Source organism: Helicoverpa zea, chromosome 15, assembly GCF_022581195.2.
Source record: "Helicoverpa zea isolate HzStark_Cry1AcR chromosome 15, ilHelZeax1.1, whole genome shotgun sequence".
Lineage (NCBI taxonomy): Eukaryota > Metazoa > Arthropoda > Insecta > Lepidoptera > Noctuidae > Helicoverpa > Helicoverpa zea.
The window spans coordinates 3,979,180-3,998,878 of NC_061466.1; the positions used below are offsets into that span (position 1 = coordinate 3,979,180).

At 36.1% G+C, this 19,699-nt stretch overlaps 1 protein-coding gene across 1 annotated transcript; it reads left to right on the plus strand.

The window, feature by feature from the left end:
- Positions 1 to 1,051: 1,051 nt before the first annotated feature.
- Positions 1,052 to 19,400, plus strand: LOC124636888. The gene is made up of 2 exons (XM_047173147.1): positions 1,052 to 1,056; positions 17,060 to 19,400. The coding sequence occupies exon 2, from the start codon at positions 17,076 to 17,078 to the stop codon at positions 18,087 to 18,089; it is 1,014 nt and encodes a 337-aa protein (XP_047029103.1). The 5' UTR covers positions 1,052 to 1,056; positions 17,060 to 17,075; the 3' UTR covers positions 18,090 to 19,400.
- The last annotated feature ends 299 nt before the right edge of the window (positions 19,401 to 19,699 follow it).

The following is a 19,699-nucleotide window of genomic DNA, read 5'->3' on the forward strand; positions in this document are numbered from 1 at the left end:
CCTTTCAGCAACCACAGCCGACTCAAAATTAGGACACCGTAAAAAATGTGCCTAGATAATTATCCTCCCTTCACTATCAAACATCTAAGCATCGTCATTAATCTTGTACAAACCACATCGACTCCCTCGATATCAAACTTGATGACAAGTTTATCGTCATAATGAGGTAATAACGTATCTCTCTTGTTTCTATAATCGGGATTATGTTTCAGACGCCATTAACATTGACCCTCATCAAAACTTTCTTTGATGTACCCTTGTTGGTAGATCGTGGGATTAATTTTGTGCTTTTCGCGAATGTAAATTATGCACATTTGGCTCCTAAGCTAAGAGATTTATATGTCAGATGTGGCACTTTCACGGTAATTTTATTTGGCGTTTTTACGAGTTTGAAACCACCGTATGCCTGTGCCTAGTAACAATGACTAAAGTATGCAGGTATACTAAAATACTTCCTAAATCATTTACTATCCTAAATCTTGTTAAAAGCAACAATTGCTACCAAACTAGGCGAAAACATATAATTAATCTTGCTATTTACTACAATCTTATAAAGGCTGATAGATACGAGTCTATACTGAGCACTAGATAATTAACTTATTCAAATTAATTTATTCAAATATTGTGCGTCATGTTCACAAATATGCCTAGACTAGACTACTTAGTTATGCCATCCACCAGATAAATTATATCCGACGTCGTAGCCTGCATCGCTATCTTTGTACGTTAACTAAGAACAGTAATTTCTCTGTAATAGGTACTTACACAAACTCTAGAGACGCGCAACTAACGCAACTATGCGGTTCACGTTTAGAAGCACCTGTGTTTTGTTACAAACTGCTTGATTAAATTTCGCAGTGGTCCGTCATATCCTACACATGATATATGATAAGTGTAAATCTTACGGGTGCTCTATATTCGGGCTGTGTCGCCTTTCCGTATTACGGGCCTGAGGGTCGGAAACCTAAATCAAACAAGTATATCGATTATTTCATTACAAATAGGCGTTCTAGATTTTTCGTGACCCAAGACACGTAGACTGGCTTTCAGTGTTCTGTGTGGCCAAATGTTATTGGTGTCAAGCGTAATCAGACGTCGGAATGACATACATCTATTGTTGTCAAAGAACAAATAACTCTGCCGGTCAATTCAGAAATCTGAAGTCTGATTTGTTGTGAGAAAATAAATCTGATCTTAAGTCTGACGTTTTACGGAAAGTGGCAATCTTTCACGTGATACTTCGACGCTGTAAGTAAATTATGAAGCAGTTATGGCTGTAGGCAAACCGGTGAAATAAGATTATCTTGAACCTGGCCAGTGATACCCAATTTTCCTATTTATGTCAATTTTTAACGGCAAACCACGGGAAGATTGCACTAGCTATGAAAATCTTTAGCTAATAGAAACACACAACCATTTTTAGGCTATCAAGATTAAAACTAAAGTAACTCTTGGAATTAACAATGAAAAACTAACCAGCCAACCAATGATATTCAAACTATTTTATTCTATCGGAACGAATGTCAATGGAACCAACGGAAACAACAAGCCTGCTAGTAAATTCACATCACAAGCACACTGTTCAAATATGCGCAACTTTGAATATGTGAAACAATTCATAATCTAATATTACGATCTAATATAATGCTCTCATGAGCTTATCCTAAGGACCTTTACAATTTGCAGCGTATGGTCTTTTGATCCTTAAATTGAGTTAAGTGGATTCGAATTTTCGAAGCCGAAAATTCTCGATGAAAGCCCGGACTTGGACAACTCGATTACCATCACATTGGGGCCTAATACTGCGATTAGCGCAGCGTTTGGCGCACTAAAGTGCAGCTCTCTCATATTGAATATGTTGTAGTGCATCAGGTGGAAATATCTGCTGTAAAAAAATATTAATAGCACCTACCTACAATAAAGGAGCATAGTTAAGTAACCTATTGATTATGGTACATGCTAATAAGTTAGTCTATCTTATTACTCTTTAGTAACTCATACATCCAATTTTGTTTCTATTTGCCAATGTTTACTCAATTTATTATGAAACAAGTTAAAAGGACCAAATCTGATAAAGCAAGACGCAGGCGGTACTACGGCTACGTAACTGCTACGCAGCTACGACGTTCGTAGCTGTAGCAATCATCTTTGAACATTAATGTAGGCATACTTTTATCCGTCATTCCTTCATTATCTCCGAGCCAAAGAGACGCTACAAAGTCCCACTTTATTGAGTACATAACAATTTATTGACCTCATTACTTTTTACGTTACTTTCGTCTCCTTGGCAAAACATTTGAAGATGATTTTTAGCTTTTTTTTCGTATTTCGAATAATGGGGATCCGTGGGTGGTTCGTTTCACACTGATTATATTTTTTGTTTGAGAACCGTGACACAGTTTCTTCGTCATTCGATGCTGTAATAAATAAATGATTGCTTAACGCACCTCGTTAAGTAGGTAATCGCGTTTGTTTTAGTGTTGAGGAATTACGATGTACGTAGGTACCTAGGTATTGGAAAATATAAGAAGGTATTATAATTTGAAATAAGATACAATATTAGAGGTATTGTTTTAAGGTAATTCATTATACAAATACCTACAAACAATAAAATTTCAAAGCACTGAAGTAAAAGGATAATTAAATTACAGGATTATAATTTTGCAAAAATTAAGACAAAAATAAAATAATGCTTATTGTATCCGATGGAGTTCTTGGAAATGTACCCCTATAAACCTCCCTCATTTCCGCTTCTTAAATCCTTTCAATAGGATTTGAGTTAAAGCAACAAAATAAACAAATATTATATTTCCAGAATAATACACACTTACTCCCGCGACTGCCTCGTTGTTGTGGTGGTAGTGGTCGCAAGCGCGGCTGCTGTGCTCGAGGTCTCGGGTTCGATTCCCGGGTCGGGCCGAAATCGCTTTGTGGGTTTTCTTAAACTTTCACAAAGCAGCCCGTAGTCTGGAAGTTGGTGATTGATTCACCCGTGCATCGGAGAGCACGTAAATGTCGGTCCTGCGCCTGATCTCTTACCGGTCGTGTCGGATTGCCGTCCCATCGGGTTATGAGAGTGAAAGTATAGGGAGTGCACCTGTGTCTGCGCAAATGTTCGTGCACTATAATATGTCCTGCGCAGCTGGCTGATCTCTTTAAATGGGAACAGCCGCCATGGCCGACGTCGGCCGTGGACGCCATCACTCCAGCTTACATCTCCCATCGTTTTACATGTCCGTCATATAAATAGCAGATATTCATCTCGCTTTAAATAAGATATGTAAAAGTGTTATTTTTAACCTATTTGCAAAATAAGTATCATTTATTTATCAATTGCTATTTACATAATCAATCAATATCTCTTATCTTCACAAATACGTAGATTACCCACAATACACCAACTAACTCTTAACCTCTTAACATTAGTATAGCACGCACACATACAAAACTCCTCGAACAAATTCATTCTCACGTTCACAGGAGGTTGTCGCGCCGAAAGCGATAGCAGGTAGCTCAAGCTGTCACGATAAACACGGAGTTCCGACTCCTGTAGAATATACGACGGCGTATCACCATCACACTTTCACGGTGCTACTCTGTCTTCATAATATACTTACCTTGCCTTCCTACTTACTTTGAAATGTTCATTTCTTAAGTGTTATTTATCCCCGAACGTTTTGTACACTTTTGAGTTACCACTAAATTGTACCTCTATAAGACAAAAAGTGACAACATCTACATATTATTGTACCAAAACCACTAATACCCTAATAAGACAGACTGGTCGGAATACTTATTTCAACAGCATCAATTCAAAATGCCTCTTCGCAACGCCAAAATTACCTAGGTACACCGCAAAAGATCCATTAAAGAATACAATAGAAACCTAAATAATTGTCATCATTAAACGTCGATAGGGCACCAAAAAGCGAATCATGGCCGCTCATTTAAATAAAAAAGAAAACGCTCCAACCATTGTTGAAGTTCCAAGTTTAATAATATTAAAAAATGAAGATCATCCGTGGACGGTATAATGATCGTGGCATTATTGAGGTGGTTGGATCGAAGACAGAGGACGAGAGAAGCAATGGACACCATTTAACATGTCGCCTCCGCAAAGCTAGATAATTGGATTCATTGCTGCCAAGAAATATGGCCTCCATTTATTGCCACAGGACGTATTGACGACACAGTAGGACCAGATAATTCTGTAACATTAATAACCTTATATTATTGCTTTGTTCCGCCTTGGTACTGATTACAATGAATTATCTGATATTTGAACGATATTGTCGGAAATCTTATTGTGGTGACGTTTCTTTGTAAGGAATGGGAGTGACTGTAATTCATGTTTGTCGATATAGAGCTCGTTTTGTCAAAACAGAATATAACAGTCGTTATAATTCTTATACATAGTATTTGTTTAATATGAAAGTAACTATGCCTCTGATAGCAATTTGAAACGTGATGGCTATATACATTTTAAAACAAAATCTTGAAGTATGAATTTCCGGATGACAATCAAGACCAAAATGTAACTTCAAAGAGATTATTACAACATAATTTTGAAAAACATCTTCTGACAATTATAATTCTTGGTAACCGAATTACGTTTTAACAAAACAACTTATTCCGTAGTAAACAAACCAACTAAAGCCGTACCTAAAAACAATATAAAAATAAAATAACATTTTATGCCAAATTGGAATACAAGTATTTAATTCCCTATCGTTTCGTCGTTATAAATATATTAAATAATAATTTATCTTCCTCAACGACTTATTGAATACTCGAAATGTCTCAAACTTGAGGATGAAATTAGATAATACCTGTCAAGAATTTAAGGCGTCTTTATTGAAAAGCCTTTATTTGTGATTCAATTACAACTTGGGATAAAGCAAAAGTTAAATTATATTAAGCTGTGTGAATCATTTGTTCATTATACTGAGTATCTATAGTCAATTTAGAAAAATAAATAAGTGATTTTAATCATCAGGCGGACTGTAGTATGAATACAATTAGATCAGATCCGACTTTGCTAGCATACACAGACAATTATCTAACAGAATAATATGAATAAAAGTCTTTAAGCCCCATTATAAGCCTCAGAATAGGCTTCTTCTCAAACAGAGAAGGAATAAACGTTAATCGTCACGCTTTCTTAAGACGGATTGGTAATTTGAGACTCAGAGTCCCGATTTTCTCGAGGTCTTTTCCTTCATCTATTCCCAGTCATTGGTATTCAAGATATACTGATAAAGTTCATAAGAACCTAGGAATGTTACATTTGTACCTGACCTTGAACCGAACTCACACACTCCTACTTAATAAGCTGGAGTTTTAACTACAAGGCTACCACGACGCTGCGGGTTGTTCGAAAGAAATACCGCGGCCCTGGTACATAAAAGGCCTATGACGGAACACGATGGTTTGTAGTCAGTAAGAGTCTGACACTCCCTCACCGCTGCTAACCCACAGCGTGAGGGGTCATTTGATGATTTTTGACGTCGTTAAAAAAAAAAAAAGTCTACCACGACTCTTAACCCTGTTTCACTCAATTTCGTATAAATCAAATCTCTCTGTTACTGAATTGCAAATAACATGAAATTCGTAGTAAACAGCATAAATATTTCTATATCTGTTATTCTCCCGGTCATTGACACCACAATGAATTAAGAACAAAACAACAGAGCTATCGAATTACTTCAATTGTTTCCAACACAATACCTATTTATTTCGCTTTGTTTAACTATAAGTTGTACGTCAAACAGTCCATGATTTTCTATATTGTTTGTTTAGGTCATTGTTGGTACAAAACAAGTATTTAAGATAGGATATTTTCCTAATTACTTACGAAGCTTAGAGAAAACAATGATCAAGTGTTATCTACCTCAGATATTTGAGATAGGTATCAATTAAGGCGATTCTATATTTTCTTAGACCGGGATTCTGTAACAATAGGATAAAAGCACCTGAGGTAAACATAGGATAGGTACTAATTCTTGTCAGATGTTTACTATGAAGGTTCGAGTTCATTGCCATTAAAAGGCATCAACTTTGCAGTCGCTATATAATTTCATTAAAAACAAAACAATCCTACATTCGAATTTGGAACAACGACCGAAACCCTAAACAACAACATTTTTTTACTTCACTCTTCTCACTAATGCACTTTCCAACAACTGGAGCTGGCTGGAAATCTCTCAGAATACACTCCTTAGTAAGTACCCTCCCAAACTAAAATACCTTAAGTAAAACGCGCACTTAATCAGGGACTTTCTTTAGTTACGACTATTTGTTTTGGTGCAGCTCTACTCAGAACTACTTGTACTAAACACTACTTTGAAAAATAAACTATTGTCTGGATAAGAATCGGGAGACTAACAGCTGCTTTTGTGTATATTGTTTTTATGAAGCACTTCTGTTTTTATTTTGCGCTGCAATATCTAGCTGGCTGTGTTTTACATAACTCGCTTATGAGTCAGACAGAAGTAAGTAGAGTTAAACTTTTGGCATGCCCTTTGCGTACATCAATTTGCATTCTACTTCGTCTTACAGCATTGTTTTTTTAATATGTAAAATACTAGATACTCAAAATTACTATTTGTCGCAATTTACACTGTAGCTGAAGTTATGGTAAATTAGGTACCAATTTATCTGACTAATTTAACGCTGTGTTTAAGTAACACACTAATAAACATATAATTTTAGCTAGGTACTACTACTAATAGTGTATAATTCTGGGAACTACTGGATTATCGCAGTTACTGGAGCTTTTGGTTACAGTGTCGGGATGGAATAAACTTTGCCTTTACTAAAACGTCCCCTAACCTCACCCTTCTAATATTACAAGTTTACCTACGCTAAAATTTATCACTAGTAACACGACATGTAATTATTTTCGTAGTGAGTAAAATAACATAATATTAAGTAAAACATTACATACACTTGTAGCGGAATATCACTTGGGCCACCACCTTACAATTTGAAGAAAATCGCCATCTTATTTATTTTTTATTTTTTATTTATAATACTTTTTGCACAAATAGTACAATGGCGGACTTAACGCCTTAGGCGTTTTCTCCCAGTCTACCTTTGGGTGGTGGGGAAATAGCAGTGGTAGGTGCAGTTATTAGATATTATCTACATGCAAAGAAAAGAAATATATATATATATATATATAGAATATATGGACAATAATAAATAAAATATATACATACATACATATTAAATATATACATTTGCCATGAGAGACAAAGGAATAAAAAAAATAAAAGAAAACAAGCTATGGTAGCGATTCTGCCAATTTCTTGTGAATGTGGTCGCGTAATTTCTTTTTAAAGGAATATCGACTGTTAACCATCCTGATTTCCAGAGGAAGCTCATTCCAGAGAAGAATGGATTTAACGAAAAAGGAAGAATGAATGATGTCTGAACGGTGAGTAGGGCAGTGCAGAAGACGATTATTTGAAGAACGAAGATTTTTGGAATGTTGAGAACACATATATTGGAAGTGAGAAGTTAAATAAGAAGGTGAAGTGGGAGAATGTAGAATAGAGAAAAGAGTAGTTAATGCCCTCATCACACGTCGTTGTCTTATCGGTAGCCATTTAAGTTGCGCTCGATACGCTGACACGTGATCGTACTTGCGGAGATTAAAAACGAATCGAATGCAATTGTTGAGAAGCCGGTCGAGTTTATTGAGCAGATCTGCATTCAGGTCATAGTAGCAAACATCACCATAGTCGATTATTGGAAAGATTAAGGTTTGCATAAGCGTCTCCTTAACCTTGAACGGCAGAAAATTTTTCAAGCGATAGAGGAACCGTAGCGTGCAAGTAACTTTCTGACTGACAGCTGCAACCTGTGATTGCCAATTCAACGTGGAGTCAAGGTGTAGGCCAAGATTTTTCACAGTGCAGCTGTACGGAATGAGGATACCATTAAAAACTAAAGGTGGTAAGCCAAGACCATCAACCCTGCTCATAGCTCTCGAGCCCCCAATAATAATAGCTTGACACTTGGTAGGGTTAACCTCCACCCCAAACCTGTCAGACCAATTCTTCACCACTTCCAAATCTGCATTAATTTTGTCAAGCGTATCAGTTAAGTCAATGGCCTTGGTGTGTCGATAAAGCTGCAAGTCGTCGGCATAGAGATGATACGAACACTGAAGCTCGAGAGTGAGTAGATTTATAAATATCGAGAATAGAAGAGGTGAGAGTATGCCGCCTTGTGGAACACCAGCATTCAAAGTACACCAAGTTGATGAGCCTTCATCCACCCGAACAGACTGCTGGCGATCCCGAAGATAAGAAGAAAACCAGTCTAATGCTTTAGAAGAGACCATCGAGTGGGATAGGATAGATAATAAGATATCATGACTGACGGTATTGAACGCATTCGAGAAGTCGACTAAAACCAGTACTGTCAGGTTAGCGTCCTCCGTAGCCCGTCTAATATCGCCAGTCACTTTAAGGAGGGCAGAGGAAGTGCTGTGGCCCGGCCTAAACCCAGATTGTAGTGGGCTCATAAGTTTATTTGTATAAACAAAACGCGCAAATTGCTTATGAGCACAAGCCTCAAGCACTTTGGACAAGAAGGGAAGAATAGAGATTGGACGGAAATGATTGGGGAGAGTGGGGCTGGAAATTTTGGGAAGAGGGCGTACGTAAGCTTTTCGCCAAAGCAAAGATCTTATGATTTTGTACCGCGGCCTAAAATCAGGTGATGTGGTGGTCGACGCCGCTACACACACACACACGCAGCGGTGCACGCGCCGAGTGCATTTCTTGGGACCGCCACCACCTTACACACTTTTTTTGGTGGAAAATCATCAAATGACCTCTCCCGCTACGGGTGCAGCATGAGGGAATGTCAGACTCTTACTGACTAAAACCCACCATGTTTCTTCTTAAGCCCTTTATGTACCAAGGCCGCGGTAACTCTTTCGAACAATCCCGCAGCCCCGCACTTACATAAACTTATGATCGAACTATACCTACGCTTGTTACTTAGCCACGATTTCCCTAATACTACATACATCTAAATATCCCTTCAGTATCGGTAAATAAAGTTCCTTATCTATGCGAACGGATCATAGAGAGCTGTTTACAAACTAGTGTGGACTGTTTGCAGGGCCTAGTAAGTAGCAAGTCAACTGGAAAATAGGCCAGCGCAGGTCAATATAGGTTGCCTTCATTTAGTTATATGTTCCATACATAATGTCGTGCATGGTACCTTAGAAGGAGTCAGTATTAGTATTATAGTGTGCTCATAACTTATTCGAGTAGTCTTATTTTATTATATCGATATCCAAATATACTCTAAATCGGACAATGGCTTCATGACTACGTTATTAAAAGGTGACAGATATTTAAAACCATCGTAACTTATCTCTGTTTTGATCACAAATAGTAATAAATTGCGTAGGGATTATTTTAATAAATAGTTAACCAGAATACAATAATATATTTGCGGTCAATATAAATCTGTGAAAAATATTCGGATTGTCTGCTTTTCAGTAAAGTTTAAACAACAATATATTTTCGTTTATCCCGTTTTTCAGTTGTAACCAATACAATGTTTGTATGGGTCAAAGGATTTATGAACTTTTTATAAAAACGTGGTGTATTACGATGGAAAGTTAATCGTTAAATCACACACAGAGAAGGATTTGAGCTGTAACTATCCTTGTATCTTTCAATCACTGCAATAGTTCTGGCGTTAAAGCCGGACAGCCAGACAGTCACTTACGTCATTTAATACCATGATAAGAATTACTGGCTTAAGTACATACATCTTTTTTGGGATCTGGGCATGAATTATAGCATTTTAAGATTATCCTGATCTTGTGCAGATGGTCTTTCATCGGCAAAAAAAAATAAATTCGGCCTACATAATTTAAAAATATACAGACGCAATTTTCCTGTGTCAACAAGTAAAAAAATATTTCCACCTTTTATATCTCGATTTAAATATTTATTATTCAGATAAAAGACATGAAAATGAGGCAAACCGACATAATGCTTAATAAATATTATCCATGTAAACACAACGTATTACGAAGTCTTTTATCCTTATCCAAGATTAAAAGGAAATATGTTCTTGTATATTTAATACATTGCTGCAACAAAGTGCAGAAATGGTACAATTCATGTCAAAGGAAAAGCTTCAGTGTTTTTTATTATTAATTAGTAAAATGTACTTACGTATATGTGTGTTTCTTTTCAATAGCAATAAGTACCAACTTATGAAGATGTTAAGGTAGTAACTGTCAGTTGCACAAAGCTACATTAAAGTTAAAGCTTCATTAGATCTATTTCTGACACTTTTTATCTTGTTGACAAAAAGTAAGAGTCAGCAATAAATCTATTGCTCTCAGAAGAAGCTTTAACTTTAATGGATCTTTGTGCAACTGACGGTTAGAAAGTTATTATATAGTAAGAGCGTTTACGTGTTTACGTAATGATGGATTTACTAATAATATAGTACCGTAATGTCGTCAACAAGTGGCATGCTATGAAAACTGCATAAAAATCAATTGCACATAACACAAATGAATGAAAATTAAAATAAGTAAGTTGTTAACATCATCCTCATCCTCCGAGCCTTTTCCCAAACTATGTTGGGGTCGGCTTCCAGTCTAACCGGATTCAGCTGAGTACCAGTGCTTTACAAGAAGCGACTGCCTATCTGACCTCCTCAACCCAGTTACCCGGGCAACCCGATACCCCTTGGTTAGACTGGTGTCAGACTTACTGGCTTCTGACTACCCGTAACGACTGCCAAGGATGTTCAATGACAGCCGGGACCTACAGTTTAACGTGCCATCCGAAACACAGTCATTGGTGTCTAAGATATACTTAGAAAGTACATACAAACTTAGAAAAGTTGCATTGGTACTTGCCTGACCTGGAATCGAACCCGCGCCCTCATACTCGAGAGGTTGGTTCTTTGCCCACTAGGCCACCACGACTTTTTTTAAGTAAGTTGTTAACAAACGCTCAATATAGGCCAAAATTTATGGTATATCTGTAACAGTCTTATTTAATATCCACATTTATTTTCTGGTTATTTTATAAGCTTGTTTATGAGTATTTGCAATAAACAACATGAATTGAATATTTTAACGACCATCCATATAATTTTATTTTAAACGTTTGTATTTTATGAGCCTATAGTTAACCTATATCAAATTTTAATGTACCCTAAGACCCTGATTACATAGATATTCAGAACTTAATGGGCTATAACCAACAAGAAATATTTTCAACTGAAATTCAGATAGGATTTAAAGTAACATTATTCTAGTTTTAATTTATGACAAAGCTTATCAAGGTTCTTGCAATCTAAAGTTGGAAATTATGAGCAAAATTCTTTACATGAATAAATAATGAATTTAAAATATTGTTGTTTATTTACAGCTTGTATTAAGTTTAAAGTGTTAATATAAATTATCTCTAGTTTTAAGCCAACATTTATTACGCTGCATAATCTATTTTAATTATTATTTAGTTGGTGGCAAACAAATTCACTTTTGTTTAAACCGGGTTGCTTAGCTAGAGTCTCGGGGGATTCTACACGCTGCTAAAAACCGTCTCTCGGGTGCTGGTTGATTAAAGAAGATACGATACCTTTATAAAAAAATCTGGTATCCAGTGAAGTCTGACATCCAGCCTTATCATGGGTTACCCGACTAACTGGGTTGTGGAGGTCAGATATTCAGTAGCTCCTTGTAAAATACTGGTACTTAGCTGCATCCGGTTAGACTGGAAGCCGATCCGAAAATATTTGGGAAAAATCTCGGGAGATTATCATGATGATAAAAATATTCTAAAAGAAAGTGAAATGCAATCCCTACATTTGTATGAAAGCTAAACGTTCCCGTTAACCACCGAGCTTCATGTCTACATTGCTATCTATGTATATACCTACCGACTACCTTTCCCTCGGGACCAAACAAACCTGCAACATACTGTAGCAATATTAAATTCCACACGAAGTAGGTACCTTTGCCGAACAAAAATTAAAAATAGTTTTTTTTTCTCATAAAGGGAGCGACCAAAAACAAGCACATAGTTGATGTCGACAAAATGGTATTGCTTAGAACTAAAAGTAGGTATAGAAATACCGTTGCTCTAGGAAGGCTATCTATTTATTTATTACTTTTTACAAAACAACTAAGTAATTTTCCAAATTGTGAATATTTATCAGATTCTACCTATTTGAAAAAAAAACGCAGGTCAAACATTCCTTCTGTTCCATTGGAAATACAAGTCAAAACCAATCCCTAAAAAATAATCTAATTACAAACCCCATCAGTCTGGAACATAATTCTTTTCTCTCTGCATTTTTAGGCACGTCGCACAGAATCTAGACGTGCCATGGTCCTGGCATTTGACGTGACACTGACGTGACTTCATTAATACGCACTCTCTCCTGTCGTTCACCTCGGTGGACATTGGCCCATTTATTAACAGAGACTGGACAAGTTCCGTGACACGTTATTCAGGAACACGTCCTTCATGTAACGACCTTTTGAAAATAAAAAGGTTTAAAAATCAACTCAATCATATAATCATCGGCAGGGATATTGAGCACTTCATCTGCGCAGAAGCGATTTATTGGTTAATTGCCTTATGTGTACAGTGCGCAAAGCATTCCCCACTCTTCCGCCGGGAGCTCAATATCCGTGCCGATAACTATAATAGGTAGCGGAAGGCGAGCTGAGCAAAAAAAATACTTCTAAGTGTTCCGTTTGGCTCAATTTTGCTCTAGCTTAACCATCATGTACACAGATTAAGTCAAAACGGTGTTTTTTTATAAAAAATCCTGATCAACTTTAAAATCTACATATCTTGACATGGCAACAGTTAACTTAACAATCTAATTTAGACAAGACTCAAAATTACATCCAACCAGCTAGAAAATAATAATATATAAGTTTATTTTATTTTATTTTCAATTAATGTAAATATATTGTGAATAAAGAATAACCTGTATAAATTAAGGTAAGTATAAAACGTTATTATTTATTATATCATCGTATTAACATACGGAAGACCACATACCAATCCCTGTATGGTTCTTCAGTGCCATTCTGTTAAGGAACTCTAAAAACATGTAATATTCGACACACACCCCGCGGGACGACCGACATTGGTCAGACCGTCCAATGCATGTTAAGATGACTCCCTAAGGCTTATAATATAATTCCTGTATGTTTTTGGTATTACTTACGTAATACAGACTTATATTTATGTAGGTTTAACGATTATTACATTACATAACATAACAATTCAAGATGTAAAACATGGTATAGGTACCTTTCTTAAAATATAAGATAACTTGGCCTAGCTAGCAGAATATATTACTGTTGTCAGTACATAAGTATAAAATTTTGGAAGACTCAAGGTCAAACAACTTAGCCTTGTCTGGCACGACACAGGTGTTGTCTGCGAATCTCTCATTCTTATTCAAAAAGGAGTGTGACAAAAGAATATGCTCCATTGTATAAAAGTTTAGCTTTACAATTTATAATATTTCAATTTCAAACACAAGCCGTAAGGGTTGATCAATCACAAGATTAAGCAACGCTTGACACTGTCGTTCTGTGGATGGCTTACCACGTATATTATTAAGAGTTCCTCCTTATTTCGGAAGGCACGTTTTGTTGGTCAAACAATGGTACTTAGCTGTATCTGGTTCGACTGTGAGCTGTCCCCATAAATTAGGAAAAGGCTAAGTCGCAACACAATTCGATTGTTGCTAGCGTGTAATAGTAAGTCAAGAAGCTATCGAGGTCACTATTTCACAGAACCGCTTCAGAATAACACAATTTGCCTCGAAACTAAATACTACTAACGTACGAACAACAGCGTTAAGCCACTGGGGTAAAGTGTGAGAACTCCAACGAATCCCCAGGTCGAGTTTCCGATGCTAATACAGGACTTTTATTACCTCGCATTAGAATATCGAATATTCGCTTTGGAAGCTGGATGCGCCTTCATTACCATAGCGTCTCCTCAGCGGGAAATCTTTCAACTTTACTTCTATGTTTTTAATCTTGATTGCTATTCAAGTGTGCTTGTTTGCAGTACACGTGTGGGTATTGATTTCTTGGATATGTTTCTTGAGACCTACATATGATTTGTTTATAATTGAGCTTGGTTATCTGCTATTCAAATTGATCTTTAGAAGCATCGGTTTCAGAATATCAATAAAACACATTTAGGAACGAATTAGGTACTGAAATAAATCTGCGCATATCCGAATGTGTTTCAAATAAAGTTTATTGTAAGAGAAACGTGAATATTTCATAGATTGTCCAGCAGTCTACCTATGGCTCGGTTTGAGTAAGAATCCTCTGCATCCTTAAGTAAGGATATAAAGATATACTGGCGTTTAAATCTTTAGGGAATAAAGTCATGATGATATACCCGCCTGTCAAAACGCTACAGTTGAAAAGTGCAGAAGATAATGTTGAGTATTGTGGCTTTGTTTCTAAGATGGCCATAGATAGATACCTATATCTGTATGATCCTTCAATTTTATGTCCAATGTCAGAAATGCAGCTGAAATCCCATTGGTGCTTTAGTGTTTTCTTAAGTTGACATATTTTAGCATTATTTTGACCGGTACAGGTATAAAAATGGTTAGGTACTTATTTTGGTACGTAGTTATGTGGATGTTGTAGAAAGCAATAAAAATAAGGATTTTTAAATCTTTTTAGGCGAGCTCAGATAAGTTTTAGTATTCATACTATTTACATTTTATCTTTATCCGTTAAGACACATATGCCTATTGCTTATAATATTTTCTGTAAATATAGGAAAAACTTCTGACGTTTTATTTTATCGAATCCTGGCTTTATTATACAGCAGCCTTTTTCTATTTCTCCACAGTTGAGTTGAGAACTCAGTCAAAGCTAGACTTCGTTTTCTTTAATAAAACTTTACCCTGTTGGAGCCCTGAGTAAGCCAGGAAAAATAAAGTAAGTCGGTGTAAATCATAACTATTGAGCCGCACCTAGTTCGTAACCTTACTTGATTTATTACTTTTACTTAAGCATAAATAGTTTTTTTTTTTTGTTTTACTCGTTCAAGGTATGTTTCTTTGTGTAAGAACTTAAGCTAACAGTTAAAGTTTAATTTATGGCTGTGTATTGTTTTCTTGACTTCAAACACCAAATGCACAAACAAAATTGTAATGCCATATGATGGGCTAGACTTAATGACCAAAATGCCTTTAAACCTACCAATCAAAGGAAGGAACCCCTTGTCTTAAGGATACAAGATTTTTTTAGAAAAGTCATTAGTTTCTAGTTACTTTTCCGGCAAGTAACAAATTAAATATTTACTGTAAAAAGTACATTCTGACGGGGCTTATTAACGTTTTCTAAGAAGTTCAATAAAGGAGTTGGAACAGCAACATTTTGTACCGAGCTCCGATAGCACAAATTACTCCAAGTTTTCTTTACAAAGTTAAGTATTTGACAGGAAAAGACTTTGTATTGATGGGCACAAGCAGTTCACAAAGCACGGTAATTAAATTCTATTAATATTTTTGTTTGATCTTTCACTCCAGCTATTGATCGAAGGATTAAAAAACTAATTATAAAATACATCAGTCGGTGTTGATGTGGGTAGCTTTTTCATGAATAAATTAGTGTCCTAGGTGTGTCTGCTTTAAAAGCGTGTTAATCAATTTTGTCTCTTTATTTAGGGTTATATATAACTTCATGCCTAAACGAGTTAATTTTGCGAAACGCTGAATCTGACAGCGTTTTATTGTCCTGTAACGATTTCAAATAAATTATTGTTTTATTGGTAGGTACTTTTCATGTTCAGTCATCAAAATTACGTTAACCAATAAAGCAACTTCATTTTTTTTTACCTGCATAGGCTCCATTTTATTTACATAGAAATTTACAATACATATTTACAATAAATATCAAAAACTATCCTAGTAAAACAAACTACTAAAAAGCGTCAAAAAATTCGTCCCCATCGCTGTCGATTGGGAGCGTGCCCAAGAGGCTGGCAGCATTACCTCGTTGGACCGCCATGCTGATTCTTTGTCCTAGGTAATAGCCAGCCTTCTGGTCACGAGAAGCGTCAACCAGCCGCCTAGCAGCACTTCATTTTGCTTAAAAATATTAAATAATTATGGTCAACTAACAGAAACCTATTCACTTAAATTAAGCTCCATTATCCGACCATACGTTATGGTTTTACAACCCGATCAAAAAGTATCTATTGCAAAGCTTTTTGCAACGAAGTCATATTTTTGAGTATTACATGTAGTGGCTTTTTAAATATTTATTTATACGAATGACGTTCGGGAACCGGTCGTGTTTCCACTATGTATTTCATGTTTGATGCATCAGCGAGGTGAAAGCAAAGTGGAGGTGAAAATCGCCCAGTGGGGATATTAAATGGATTACGTTGTGAATTTTGGCGTTTGGATATTTGCTTTTCGGTACCGTTTGATAGATTTTGTTTTTAGTGTTTAGTTTACTTGTGATTTTAAGGTTTTTGTAGATTGGTGGTAGATTCGGTACGGGTAGCGGCTACAGGACTAACAATTTTACGGGTCTTCCTCTGTGGACGTCTTGACAATTTCAACTGACGAACCCACTGCTTTATAAATGCATAATATGCAGTAGTAGTTTTTTTGGTACCATTCAATTAATGAATGACAAAAGTATTTAGACGTGAATCTATTACTGAGTTTCACAATAAAAAAAAAACAGTTAAGAATCATCTTGCTCTATCTTCACGGCAATCAAAGCATCGATAATACCATCAGGTTTTCTTAAATCTAAATCTTTTAATATTCTCCTTTGCCTCTGCATTTAAGCGCAAAACATATTCGAGGTTTTACGTTCAATAAAAGAAAAACATGGTTATTTTTCGCGTATTTTCTAGCGCTGAATAATGCGTTCAGTGGGGTTAACGCAACTTTTTATTATTGGTATTGTATATTATTGGTATTGTATATTACATGGTGTCAGAAGTCAAGAAGAACTCAAGTCAAAAAAGTCGAAGTCTGGAAGACAGTCGGTCGCGAAAATGGACCAGTCGAGTTCCGAGCCATGCGGCGTGGGCGACCATAATGGCGTCCAAGGCCTTAACAGCAAAATAAAATCACTGCAAATTTCGTCAGATTCCACAAATAATAATGCGGAGGCGTGGAAACGCTGGTGGCAGCAGTTGGAGCTGTATCTGTTGGCCACGGGTTTGGATAAGGCACCCGAAAAGCGTAAGATAGCTATCTTGTTACATCTCATAGGTGAAAAGGGCTTAAATATATTCAATACTTTCAACCTCACCATTGAGAAGACCACGCTTGCCGAAGTCAAGTCCAAATTTCAGAATTTTTTTGAGCCCAGAAGGAACATAACCATGTGCCGTCACATGTTCTTCACCAGAAAGCAACAGAAATCCGAGTCGATCGAAGGATTCCTAGCAGATCTGGAGAACAAAAGCCAAGATTGTGAATTTGGAACACTCAGGGAATCGCTCATCAGGGATATTTTCATTGCAAATCTGCATATGGATTTAGCGCATGTACGTCAGAGACTACTCCAGGAACCTGATCTGACATATCAGAAGATGCGAGAACTGGCAACAACACTGATCGTCGCACAGCAGGATGCTGAAAAAATTGTCAGTAGTTCCAACGTTGAAAAGTCAGAAAATGTCATGCATCTACGTCGGAGGAGCCGTAGTCGAGGGGATCGTCGACAGCGAGCTTCACCAGTCGGTCAGCAGGGTTCTGGCGCAGGGAAGTCTCCCAACCCTGAAAGGCGCTCGAGGACGTGTAGCCGCTGTGGGCAATCTCACCGCTACAAGTGCCCAGCGCAAGGAGTCAAATGCAGGTCATGTAAATCATTTGGTCATTTTGCTAAATATTGCTTCAAAAATAAAAATATCAGTCATTTAGAGTCGTTTAATTCAAGTCATAGTCATAATAATAATCAAGATTATTTTGTTGGAATTTTGAATAGTCATAGCTCCAGTCAAAGTCATAAGTCTAATTGTCATTTAAAGTCATATAACAGTCACTACAAACATGTCAGGTGATATCAAAAATTTAGTAGAACAATGTCTTATATGTGCGAAATTCAAACCTTGTAACCAAAAAGAACCATTACAAAATTTTGAGATTAATAAGTATCCATGGCAACAAGTTGGTATTGATTTAATGTATATTGATAACCTTTCTTATTTAATTGTTACAGATTATTATTCTAAATACATAGAGATAGCTTTGTTAAATAAAAATAGTACAGCCAAAAATGTAATTACACATTTAAAGTCTATTTTTGCCCGTCATGGTATACCTTTGTCATTAGTGTCTGACGGTGGACCTCCTTTCCAATCTTTAGAATTCAAGAATTTTTTACATGAATGGGACATAGAACATATTATTACTAGCCCATATCATGCACAGTCAAATGGTCAAGCAGAAAGTTCAGTCAAAATTGTAAAAAATATGTTGAAAAAATGTAAAGAAAATTCGTCTGATCCTTATATAGCCTTATTACAATATAGAAATACACCTAAAAATAATTTACCATCCCCAGCACAACTGTTAATGTCTAGGAATTTAAGAGATAATGTTCCAAAGTCATATAAAAAATTAAAACCAAAGGTTGTAAAATTTAAAGATTACAAAGAATGTGTAAACAAGAATAATGTCAATAAGTCAACATATTATAATAGAAATTCTAAGCCTTTGTCATTGTTGTATCCTAATGATCATGTCTACTTTAAAAGAAAACCAAATTATAATTGGGAACATGCCATTGTCAAGCAAAGGCTGGCAAATAATAGGTCATATGTCATTGAGGATGTCAATGGAGTTAGGTATAGGAGAAATAGAATTCACTTAAGGCATAAGTACTCTCCTATGCTATCCAACTCGTCGTCGTCGTTGTCATCGTCGCAGGGGAGAGAGGATGGTGACAGTCAGAAGGCTGGACCTCAAGAACTCTCATCTCAATCCTCAAGTAGTCAAATTGTCACACGTTCAGGTCGATTTGTAAAGCCTTCTCGTAGGCTAATAGAAGAAATAGATTAAGTATATAATTGTAATCTAAATTAAGTCATAATTAAGTAAAAACCTTTGTCTATCATAACTATGTATAATAAAGTCAATTTTTGTCAAGTCAGTCCATAGTCTTAAGTCTATTGTTTGTCAAGGGTTAATTTAAACTTAACAGGGGGGATGTTGTAACATCACTAATTAGTAATACTAATTAGTACGTCACTAATATAATAACTTCCGCTATGATCTGTCATCTGTCTTTTTCCATATCCTTTGTATGGGTCGACTATGTAACTGTGGTACAGTGAATGTGTGTTGTGAAATAAAACTCAAGTAACCCAAGATCAGGATCAGGTTGGCATTTATGGCTGTTATATTTCACAAAGTAACTGCATTCTATGTGCAGTGCTAACAAGACAATAGTTGTTAACGAAGTTTGGGAATAACTATGTGATAGTATATTAAGAACAGGTGATGTATGTCTCATTATTTTAGTTTTTTATATTTTTATTTACTGGCACATTGGTATTGGTTTTTAAAGCAGAAATATTTGAGATACAACTGAGTATAGTGGAGCTCTTAATTTTATGGTTAGTTTTCGATAAAGCTAGATTTTCGTAGTTCTTATGGATAGTCAATATTT